We start from the raw sequence: 12,340 nt of genomic DNA on the forward strand, positions 1-12,340 counted from the left end.
CCCCACCAGCAGTGATCCCTTTTAAAGTAACAGAAAAGCTAGACTACCAGCTCTCTTCCAGAAATTAGATCCCTTTCCTCTGCAGGAAAATTCTTAATGTGTCCGCAATTGGAAGATGCGACCGAAAATGTTGACTTCATGTTCTTTACTAAAAGCTTTAATAGAAACTGGCTGACAGTATACTAAAGTAAATGGTACCGTGAGGATGTTGTCCTAACTGTAATCTTCAAGTTGCTTGCATGTTGTTTTCTTAAACGTAATTCCTCAAAATAGCATCGTTGTTCTGTGGAAAACGGCAGCTTTTTCTTTTGTCTGCCTCACGGTAGGGAGAAAGAATAGAATATGAAGTAAGATCATAGCAGGAATCTTACGTTATTTTCCCCAGAAACTTTTTTTTTTTTTGCATAAGGCGACGTAAATTCAGAGCGGACTGTTTGCTAGGTGACTTCTTACAAGTGGGATCTATACCACCTGATGATGAGCTTGAACAACCTAGAGAAAAGTTGCATTAAATATAGATTCACAGGGAAAACTTTTTAACTCATAAAATTTTGAAGCAAGGGTCTATTATGATGATCTACTAAATCTGGCTGTATAAATTCAGCGACTTAATTTGAGTTGGGTTGAAGAGCTCACTCTTTTTATACACAGTTTCTTACAAAAGTTGTATGAAAATGAAAATACAGAAAATTACCGTTAACATGACGTATTTTTAATAACTTATTGTCTTCCCAAGATCATTAGTTATTCTAAAAGTTTGTGTGCCAACATAGAACACTTTTGCTGTCCTGTCTGTAATTTGCTACCGTTTATCTAGTTTCAGTCATGTTGTCGACTGTTTGTGTTGAATAAGACTAATATGGGTATTGACATGAACTGTTACTCCAGTGTTAGAAATACACCACTACTTAGCTTGACGTGACAGTGGCTTTTAAGTTGTTCCTCAACAGCTGCTGATAAATAAAAATACATGTACCTGACTGGATGAAGCCCTAAACAACCTGTTTGAATTTTGTAGCTGACCCTGCTCTGAGCAGGAGGTCAGGCTGGAGACCTCCCGAGATCCCTTCCAGCCTTCTGTGATACTTGTGTTTATATACATGTGTGAGTGTATAAAAGTGTGTGTAGTATTTATATATAATTTATAAAGATGCATTGAGTGATTTCAGATATAGCTATAATAAATTTTCATTCTACTGGTTTTCTTTGCCCAGTCTGCCACTAAGAAACCTCGGAAGTCTCCAGCAGACAAGGGTCGTTCTGAATCTGGAGCTAGAGGAGCAAGTCGTGGAAGAGCTAATGGCCACCCTCAGCAGAATGGAGAAGGGGACCCTGTCACTTTGTTTGAGGTGGTTAAGCTGGGAAAGAGTGCTATGCAGGTAAAATAACTAATTGTGTTACCCCTTCACAATTCACTATCTCCTGTAGGAGTTCAGTCTAAGCTACGCTTTTGTAAACAGTTGTGTTTTTTCATAACCTGTATTGGTCCAGTAGGCTGTCTGAGTATGATAAAAGGACTGAATGTACTTTGATCGAGTTGAGGACTGTCACATATACGTCTGAAAGACAAGAGGCAGATCACAAAGTCAAGTATTTCAAATTGTCCATTATTCATTACTTCCAAACTGAAAATACACGTTGGTATTAAGTAGTCCATTAAAGAATATTCTGTAATAAGTTTTACATGAGGAAAAAGTATATGATATTAGTGATGGATCCAAGGCTTTTTTTGTTTGCTTGTTTTTTTCAAAATTACCTGATGACACAAGCAGTTTTGAGTACTTTGCACTGCAGCTTGCATCCTTCTTGCTGTCCCCACCAGAGCAGCAGGTGAAGGCTAAACGAGTTGCCTAGACTTTCTCTGTGTCTGAGGGACAAAGATGGACACATCATGAAGACTAATTTTTCATTGTACAATAATTATCTAAGATAGTTGTAGCGAATTGCCTCTGGAAGTGTTTCTTTACTCCTTTGTTTTGATCAATTTCAGAGGTCTTACAGGATCTATTGGGCCAGGTGAGTCCCACCTCAAGAACCTCTAGAGATGATTGGTCTTGTCAGTACTTGTATGCTTTTAATAAGTTACTGTGCTTCAGCTATTGGCTTTGGCCCTCAGAGGAGAAACAATGTGCCCAAAACACTGTTCATCCAGTGCACTGCAAAGCCAACAGTCGCTCCTACTGAAGGATTGTTTAAGCAAACCTCCTTTACTTTGCATTTCAACAAAACAGGACTCATGCGATATCAGTTAGTTTGTTTTGACTTTGTGGTGCTAACTAACATGAGAAAATTACAAATTAGGAAAATTAGATGCCATGCCCCATTTTCGATATTACTTTAGTGTAGCTAAAAGCTTAGTCTAATTAACTCCCAAAGGAATCTAGTCTTCCAAATGAGTGAAAGATGTTTAAAATTTTCTCTCAGTCTCAAATCTGTGGAAGGTCCGAGATGTAATTTTAAAGAAGTAATAAACAGGAAGAAAATGAGAATTTTTATTCTTCATAGTTGCTGTATTTACAGTTACTCAGGATTGACCCTTCTTATCTAGTAGGTGAAGACAGAACAAATTTACTCCTAACAAAGCCACAGATTCCTTGTGCCTCTTCTTCCTACATGTTTTAAGTCAGGGCTTCCAACTTTGCTTGGTTTTCAACGCTTTTTCAAATTTCGTTTTTGGCAGGATTTGAGGAAACATCTGGAGTCTATTTTCTGGTTTTACTGTGGTACAGAACACACAATATGCTTTATGTAGTATGTTTGTCTTAAGAGTTATTGATATTTGCAGGAGCCAAATGAAAAGGAATGGGTGATTGCTTTGATATTTGATTATAGTGCGTGTGTGTGGAAATGACTTTGATACATTTCATCTACTTCAAAAGAGATATCATCAGAAGTCTTCTGCAGATGAAATTCTAAAAAAGAAATTGTCTGCATGTTTGTATTAAACCTTTAGAATTCAAACACAAAGGAATGGTTTTGAGAAATTTAGTATTTGTATATGCATATATAGATTGGTGTGTGTCTGCGTATTTGTGTATATGTACATGTGCGAATATCTATGTGAACACACATGCTTAAAATGTGCCCAGCCTACGTGTATGAGAAAGTAGTAGACAGCACATTTTAAGCAATGGAGAAACAATAAACAAATAGTAGAGGAATAGGCAAGATTATTTGAAGACCTGGGATGCAAACAGGCATAAATGACTTTAGCCATAATTTCAAGAGTATGTGTCACTTGTGCACCTTTGAAAATTTTACTATTGGTAAAATTATTCAGAAAGAAAGAAAGAAACCCTATAGTGGGAAAGAGGATGCAATTAAAAAGTGATTTAATACTTTTAAATTTGCACTCTGTACAATAATCTTACGAGAAACCAAGGTTCTATAAACGAAACTTGTTAGCATCTTTATACTTTTCTTTTTCTTTAATAGCTTAGGGATTTTGATGTAACAATTAGGAATGCTTGGCATTTTTGTTTTTCATAGTTTTGATGCAGGTTTTTTGTGGCCAATTTAGCAACTTTGTCAGTATTGCGCATTTTCAGGCAAGTCCCATATATTTGTATTTGTCTGAACTTATTATTTCTCAATGTTTAGTTCTTTCCCTGTAATATAAACCAAAATTTTTCTGTGGTGCTCTTAAGTTTGCTTCCAGCAATGAAAACCCAGAAAAATTCAATTAATAGATTCTGAGATTACATGGGAATCGTGTGCTTTTGTTTCTGATCTGTCTGCTCCTGCTGTTTGCTCTCAGGATTCATTTTAGTTGTTAGATTTTTCTGGCTTTGTGTTGCCAACTCATGGAAGTCTGTAGCTGAATTCAATTCTCACTTCTTTTAAGTTTGCCCTCTATTTTGGTTCTCATCACAGGATTAATTTACTACTTCTCTTCAGGCTTATTGCTGTTTGATTCTTCCAGAGAAACAAAGTTATGTATACTTGAAATACAAAATATTAACCTAACTTCAGAGCTGCTCTTCGCATATAAATCTTTGCCTCTATTATGAAGTGCTAGTTGTGTCGGTGTTAAGTCTCATTTGAACTCTATAAATCAATTTGATACCCATATTAAGTTGGTATCGGATTGTTGACACTGTTTTTTAATTTGCTCAGTAACCTTTTGTACCGTTGCTTCAGAAGTTTTTCTGTTGGCAGCTCTCTGTATGAAGTGTGGTATGACCTGCTGTTCACGTTTTCTGCAGGTACATTTTGTTAGTCCATTAAGACTCTTCATAGAGATTTTTTTAGGCTCTATGTTTTTTTTCTTAAGCATGATACTCTTCTGCATTTTGTCATTTGTCTCTTTTATTTTTATTTTATTTTCTTTAAATGATTTTATAAAGACAGCTATATCCACTATATTTCCCCACTCTAAACCTCTGTAGGCAGAATGGACTAAATCACCATTTGTCATGTGCTAAACTGCCCGAGTTTCCACTGATGGGAACAAAGGGCGTGGGTGAACCTCCACTCCTCCAGCTGAGTCCCCAGTACAGAGGCTGACTTGCAGCTTAAATCTTCGTAGGCACTTCTGCATTGGTCTCTGGCCCTGGCATTAAGCCAGCAGCAAAATAAAGAGCATGAGATGATCTCAAATTTTGTTTAGGCCTCAGTCTGAAAATTTCTCACAAGTAAATTACGACCAATTGGCTGTAATGGAGTTTGCACTTCTGTGTTGGTCAGACCAAGCATAGAAGTGTTCTGCTTTCTCGTGTGTAAAGGGGATTTGTGCCTCCCCCAGAACATCAGAGAGAATCATCAGTAATCCTAAGAGCTGTTCAATCGAAAACATGAACAGATCTATGCCTCAACTACTCTGTAATACTACGTGTGTTACCAGTTACCCCTAATTGATGTTACCAGTTCACTACAGATTAGATGCTGATTTTGAAAAAAATATGCGACCCCTCTGCTTATACTCAGCTAATAGACGTAATCTTGGTGTTGGTTAGACATGGTTCGGAGTACATATGGCTCCATTATCTGCCAACAAGCATTTTAGGGTATGTATCCAAAGACAGCTTTCTAGTATGTTGAAATAGAATTTTTCATGGTGCCACCAGTTGTTGTTTGTTCCTCCAGAAATGAGGACTGTACGTGGTTCCTCGCTGTTCTTGTCTGCACACCTTGGCATGCAGGGGTTTGAGTCCTTTGAGGTCCTCTCCCTGTTCAAGTAAAGCTGTATTTGTAGCACTGCTTACCCTGTCACGAGAAGAAGTTTTCTTTGTTTATGTTTCAGTTTCTCAGGGTTTTGTCATCTTTGGATCTACTGGGCCCACGTTGGCAAGTTGTGACTCTTGTGCACAGTACTACACTGGCTAGAAAGTTTGAGTTTCAGAGCAGAAACATCACGAGACCTTTTTTTCCCTTCAGTTGCCTATCTGAAAGGATTAAAAATATTTCATTAATATTAATCTAAAATATTGCTGAAATGTAAACAAAATTTTCAATATTATACTGGTTTTAAGTGTTTATCCACCTGTCACAGACTGAGGTTCAAAATCAATACATGCAAAGATAAAGGATATGCATCCTTGTAATTACGCTTTTCATCTGCTGGAAATAATATGAAAGAGGTAAAGGAAACACTCTCACAACTTCCAGCAGTGCTCTTTTTTTTGTTCTCTATGTGTTAGCATCTTATTGGTGTGGTTGCCAGTTCCTTTTATCGTAATGTATCAGGTTTGGATGACTTTTAGTCATCAACATTTGTATCTGAAATTATTTTCTGATGGAAGTTCCTAGTACCTCCAGTATCTTTTTCTATCATTTTGAGATTTGGTGACCTGTACAAGAAATGCTAGATAGTCAGTTCTTCCAAAGAGCTGATAATGTCTTTATGCATCCTGTTAATATGGCACATCCCATGTAATTTCAGTAATTTTTGTATTTTCATAGCATTTGGGGCAGAAATAGACCATTGTGGTCTGTATGCTACCTCCCTGCATAGGTCAGACCATGGAATTACACCCATTCCTGTATTAAGCCAACAGCTTCTTTACATCCCTCATTTTTCTTTGGTAATAGTAATATTAGTTTCAGTTAACTAGAAGTTTTTGGGGGCCAACCTTAGCAACTGTAGAGGCAGAGCCAAAGTTTCAAACATCGCTGTTCCCCCTCAGGCCTCGCTGCAGGAGCTGCTCCCCTACCCCGGCGGTCACAGGTGCTTTGGCCATTGCCGTGGGGAGCCGGGCTGGTGACTCTGGAGCAGGAGGTGGCCCTGGCCTTGGAGAAGGTGCCTGGTGCCCCCCGCAGAGAGCGAGGCTGCCCCTTGGGCTGGCTTCTCTCAGGGACGGGAGTTGGCAGTGGCTGCTCGGCTTTGTCAGGGGGTTCTGAACGCATTCTGCATGGATTAAGCTTTGATTTGCTTACTTCTCTCAACTCCCTGGCACTTTATCTCACAGTTATTTTAATCATGTAATTATTATGTAATAGAGATAATTCCAATGTTCCTTAGTCCTTCCAGTGCTTCTGGTTAGAAAGAGCTGTTACATGCCTGCTTTAATCTTGCGTAGACTGAGGCTGCTCTTGAACAGATTGGTCCCACCTTCTCCCACACCTACAGCTGATGTTTTTTACACCTTTCTTGTGTGTTTTGTAGTCACACCAAGAAATAGATTTAATTGGAACCTGACACTTTGGTGGATTTTTTTTCAGTTGTATCAGCTCCCTGATTCAGCTCATCTCTGGCAGCAGCTCACACTTACTGTGTATCCATCAGTATATCTACCTTATTTAGGAGGAATTACATACATGTTTTTACATATATACTTGAGCTTAAAAATGTCAGAGCAGCCGTAACTGGATTGTATCAAAAGTCCAATATCCTGTCTCTGACAATGACAGTTAAAAAAGAGAATAACAAGGCAAAAATGAGCTTTGGGAGTTCTCCCTGCCTCTGACTGTTGGCAGCTCAGGGTGAATGTGGTGTCTGTGTTCTCAGTAGCCCTCATGGCTTTCTCTTCTCTGAATTAGTCTCTTCTACCTACGAGAAGTCCTCTTTGCTGGATAGTGTCTCTGCATCTGCCTCAGCTGTTTCTGGGAGTGAAGGTCTTTGAAGATAACTATATACAGACATATGATACTAAGTATTATCCATGTTTTTGGTGTTAAAGGCATGTTTTAGTTTAATTGTCCTTTGTTGTATTTTAACAATGCTGTGTTCTCCGACTTGAAGGATGGATAATAACTTTGGGTTTCCCCACGCTGTCTCAGAAAATCCCTAGGAGTTTAAGTATGCCTACTGTAAAGTTTACAGGGTAAAACAACTGCAAGGTTATTGGCATTTAAACTAGTATTTCGTTTTCATATTGCTAGATGGATTTCTTCTGCAGCCTGATCTTGCTTTGCTTTTGGTTGTATGCTACTGAATTAAAAGAAAAACAAAATCAAAACTAGGTATATGTTTTCATGCTTGTTGCAATAGAAACAGTTTAGTCACCAGGTGAAGCATTAATTAATTAGAAGGGTGTCCCTTAATACCAAATGAATTTTTCTGCAGTCATCACAGAAGATGTCTTTTGCCTTGTGATGTAATGAGATGTAGGATGATTTTGCTGTTAATGTGAACACATGTGCCAGTAGTGCAGTGTGTGTGAGAGCATTTATACCTGAAAATACCCATTATACTTAAAGCCAGAGAAGTCTTTTGCTCTCTAAAATGTCATTTTTTGAAGTGTCTGGGGTAGTCTGTGAACCCTTTTACAGATTGTGCTAGCAAAGGAACTTGAATCGTGTTTTTTAATAAATTGATGGGTCTCTCGTATTGGAATAATTGATTTTGTTTCTGTGCTCCTCTAAGGACTTTTTAAATTCTCACGTTCTATGTATGTGAGTAGTTCTGATGCTTTGTAGCACCTCAGAACCATTCATTCCCATGATTGACCCAGTTTAAACAGACACAGCCCCTTGGAAACTGTGGAACATGTCAACTGTGAGAGATTAGCACCTACAAAAATTCTGTACCATAGTAGAAAATCTGCTTGGTATGAGGCTGTTGCGTGGTCCAGCCATCATTTCTGAGGGCCCAGGAAATGCAGCTCCGAGCAGTGTGGATCTGCTGTGGCAAGAGCGCTCATCCTCAGTAGTTCCTGTGATTTTAATTCATTTGAAAGAAGAATTTTTCCAGTACCTTTAATGCACATAAGTGAAATGCCAGTTAAATTGTGCCATTATAATAGTCTCATAAGGGAAATAAAGATTTTTTTTTTTCATTAGTGCTTTTTTCCTCCCAAATAGTTCCATATAATGTGTTACACTGATTTCCCCACATAATGATATTTAATGCTTATTCTATTGCATAGAAATATGTGTTTATATGAAATGCCAAAACCAGATCTCTCTGTATGGAGAGTATGAATCCCTTAGTTTCCCTGGGAATAAATACTTGTAGGATTGTATTTCTTCCCTCTCTGTGCTTCAGGAAAAAAAAAAAATTATATAGGTAGGCACTGCATAAAGCAGATTTTTCCCATCTTTGCTTAGGGTGAAAAAACAAGAAACAGGTACTGTTACATGAACATTTTTAAAAAAATATTAATTCTGGCTTTTCAGAAAACACTTGTTAGGTGTTAGCGAAGTGTGAACTCTTTAATAAAATGACCATCTTTAGAAGGAAAAGAATAAATTGCAGTTCTTAATCGACAGTTCTTTTTTATTAACCTTATATTAGGTTTTTCAGTGGGTGTATACTAGACTTACTGCCTGCAATTTGGAATGCAACCAAACAGTCATCTTGAAGTCTAATGCACAGTCTTAAATTGCACATACTTTCACATGTTAGGAACTACCTTCACCCCAATAACTGTCTCTGTAATTACTTCAGTCTTCACAACATTTAACCTTAAAAGACTTGTATTCTTTTTTAAAAAACCTGCACAGATTCACTTACAATGCTCTGCATAACAGGTTTTTTTAAGTTTTTCACTACTTGCCTGCCTTTCCCTGTGTTCTTATTTTCAGTGTACTTTTAAGTTCTTCTCGCTGTCTGTTAAAGCGTATTTTCCAGCTTTTATGTTCTCTTCAGGCTGCTCTTCATACAGATAATTGAAATCTTTAATTTCACTGTGCATTCCTTTTTTGTTTTAATAAGCTTTGAATTTCATTTGAGTAACTTTGGTTTCTTGGCAGATGTTACTATAAGCTTTGATTTTGGTGGGTTTTTTCCTACCTTTAGTGTAAACACTCTGTGCACTGATTCTAGAGTCATTCTTTTTTCTGTCATGTTCACTGTAGATGAAGCATGTCCATGATCAGTTGTATGAAATGGCAAATTATTTAAATGTTCTTTATACTTGATTTGCCTTGGTTTACGGTTGACTCAGATATTACACTAGAACATGCATTTCATATACAGTGTCATTTGTTTTCTCTTTGTGTTAGTAGCACTGCTGCCAGATTGTTACTTAATTTAAATTGTGAAATGGCTTTTTTTGAAATCAACTTTCATTAATATTTAGTGGGACTGTGCTAATTTACACGAGCTGGGAAGGTATCATCTGCAGTTAGTCCCTCTGGTTCCTCCAGCACTTAATGCTCCTAAATGCAGTAATGTTCTTGCACTGAAGGAATATGAAATGGATTCATAGCTGTAAAGCCTCCAGGAGGTAATAAGATAACTAGCTTCATTATTTCATTCATTGCATCAGACTTTCACTTTTACTGGCAATCCAAGCTGCTGTTTCTCTTCAATACTATAAAATGTTCCTATTTATCTTTTAGCAGACTTTGAGATGTGAAGGCCAATATATCTGCAAGTCTCCATGATTGATTTTAAGTTTTTTACTCAGACTATGGATCTGTTCTGCTACTTGCTTGACTTTCTTTAAGCTTCTTATTTCTGTAGGGTTGCCTGGTTGGCATATTCTTCAAATTATGCTGCCTGGTAGTTCTTAAAACAGATTCATTTGAGAGTTAATTTCTGTGAGATTCTCTTGAAAGATGTTGTGGGCTTTTGAAAATCTCTGTACTCTGTGTTTGTACTGTACGTCGTGTGCCATTTGCAGAAGACCTTGATTTTTCACTCAGTTCTCATAAGAATAGAAGCATTTTTGGAATTAGAAAAAAAATATGCTTCAGAGTCAAATTTTTGTAACGTGTACTTGTATGGACTTGTTACGCTGGCTGACCCAGAGATGTGGTGCATCTATGTGTATATATATGTATATCTATGTATACACATATATATGTATATATGTGTGTGTGTGTATATATGTATAGCTGTTTTCTGACAGTAGGGAGTGAAAGGAGGTCACGTGGGTGTTACTGGAGTAATCTTGAGGTTTTATCTACGTAACCGAGCTAGATAATATTTTACTTTGCTTAAAACTTATTTCTCCTACTCCTTGCCTCACTCCAATCTGGTAACGAAGATGAGAAGCTAAAGAGGTTTTTTGTGCAGTTTCTCATTTGTTGTGCTTCATAACCTTGTTGTCAAGGGAGCCTTTTCCTTGTGCACATGCATTGAATTTGGTGAATCCCAAAAGCAAGATTTCCTGCACCTGGGCAGGGGGCCGCAGCACATGTACTGTAGATCTTGTGCTTCCCAGGAATGCTGAATTTATCTTGTATTTCATGCTCAGCATGCAAGTGCACATTTCCATATGGTAAATCCATGCTCTCGACTGCATCTGAAGGTAAAAACATCTGGAAGCAGATGGGTACCCCCAGAACAACTCATGCAGTCTATTCCTACCATCTTTCATAAGTATTTTGCAGCAGTAGGCAACAAGACTCCTGTGGGGATAAATTCTTCTGGTGGAATGAGCCCGTTTGTAGCTACCTCCTTCCCAAAGAGCTGACTGGTCCTTCCCTCCTCCTGTCACCGCATGTGCCTTCGCTGCAATATCAGTTCTGTATCTGGGAGAGGTGACAGGGAGGGGCCCAGGGCAGGTTATCTCTGGGCGAGATGGCAACTAAATACAGGTTGTTGCCCTGGGTTTGCTCTTTGCTTATGTCTGAGAAGCTTTTGAAAACAGGGTGACTGATGGAGGCTGCAAACAAGATAAAATCATCCTGGAGGGTTTGCTGTAACCTGTGGACTAGAAATCCTTGTTTTTAACAGGAGTCTTTCTCTCTATGCATGTTTATGCAAAGTAATTCGTTTTCTGGCAATGACTGCTTGTTGCACCATTTGTTACACTATTCCTGTTGTTTGATTTCTTTTTATTTTTCACTTGTATTCGACCTTTTTCCTGGTATTTGGATTACTGCTGTTTTTTCTGGGTTCAGTTGATACTTGTGTCTATTTTAGGTCTGATGTGTATCATTTTTATTTTTTTCCATCCTAGTGTTTTCAGTTTTTATAGCTCTCTTCTGTTACATCAAAAGTCAACAGTTTGATTAAGTTCCAACTGTTGTAGCATATGTAGTCTGGCTTCATTATCTCCTGTTGCCTTAAACTGTAATCTCTAAAAAAAATTTACCAACAAGCATGCCAAATGTGCATGAGGGGTTGAATGGTGTAGATCTGTGGGTGTTATTTGGATTTTGATACGCTGAAAATACCCCTCTCATTTTTAGGGATTAGTGAATAGAGTTTGTGTGACTGTACTGATGCTGATAGGTCAGGTGCCTGTGTGTGACTTGTCACCCTAAGCTCCTCAGACAGTCGGTGGAGATCTACTTAATGTCGTCACGAGCATTTTTAAGCAGGAGCCATCTCATCTCACCGTTCATACCTGCACTAGACAGATGAATTATGCTGATAGCTCCACTGAATATTGACTATGTATGTGTATGCACGTGTGTGCACGCATGCACACTATGTTGTGTATAAAGGGAGTGACTAGCTTGTGTGACTACATGGGCTGTGCATGTCAAGTTGGGTAAAATGAATCCTATCCAAACATTCAAACTTTAGTTAAAGCTAGGTCCAGATGACACAGGAGACAGTCTTTGCCTGCTATCCCTGCTCAGAACCTTCACTCTGATTTTGCTGCTTTCTTCATCTACTGCTGCCACCAAAGACTCTGCATTGCCTCAAGTCTGGTCTGTGAGTCTTGAGATCAGATGCTTGTCTTTATTTTTCTGTGAATTACATTACGGTTCTGGGTTGAAAATACTAGTGCTATACTAGATAGGACAGAGTGGGCCCTTAGTGCCCAAGGATGTGGCATGTCCCTCATTATTCTTTTTGTATGAAGAGACAAAAAATATTGGAAGGGAAATGAGCTGCAGTGACGCTACGGTTTTGAGGTAGTGCTGCAAAAATCTATTAAATAGTTTTGTTTAAAAGCAGCGGATAGAAATTTGAAATATGTTCATCCAGGTCACTCCCCTCCGCTCCCCCTTTTTTTTTTAGTCCAAATGGGTTCACTGGCAGTATTTACAGCACGGT

The 12,340-nt window shown here is 38.3% G+C and overlaps 1 protein-coding gene across 12 annotated transcripts in view; it reads left to right on the forward strand.

Moving 5' to 3' along the window:
• The window catches only part of STAG1 (STAG1 cohesin complex component), a 203,557-nt gene that overhangs the window by 61,532 nt on the left and 129,685 nt on the right, over window positions 1-12,340 (forward strand). For 11 of the 12 annotated variants that reach the window (XM_074877914.1, XM_074877925.1, XM_074877926.1 and 8 more), the window contains one exon: window positions 1,200-1,379. In XM_074877914.1, the coding sequence (XP_074734015.1) occupies window positions 1,200-1,379 (180 nt within the window). The remainder of the gene's footprint in view (window positions 1-1,199; window positions 1,380-12,340) is intronic. The other variant, XM_074877923.1, reaches the window with a different exon arrangement.

This window comes from Strix uralensis, chromosome 9, assembly GCF_047716275.1.
Source record: "Strix uralensis isolate ZFMK-TIS-50842 chromosome 9, bStrUra1, whole genome shotgun sequence".
Taxonomy (NCBI): Eukaryota; Metazoa; Chordata; class Aves; order Strigiformes; family Strigidae; genus Strix; species Strix uralensis.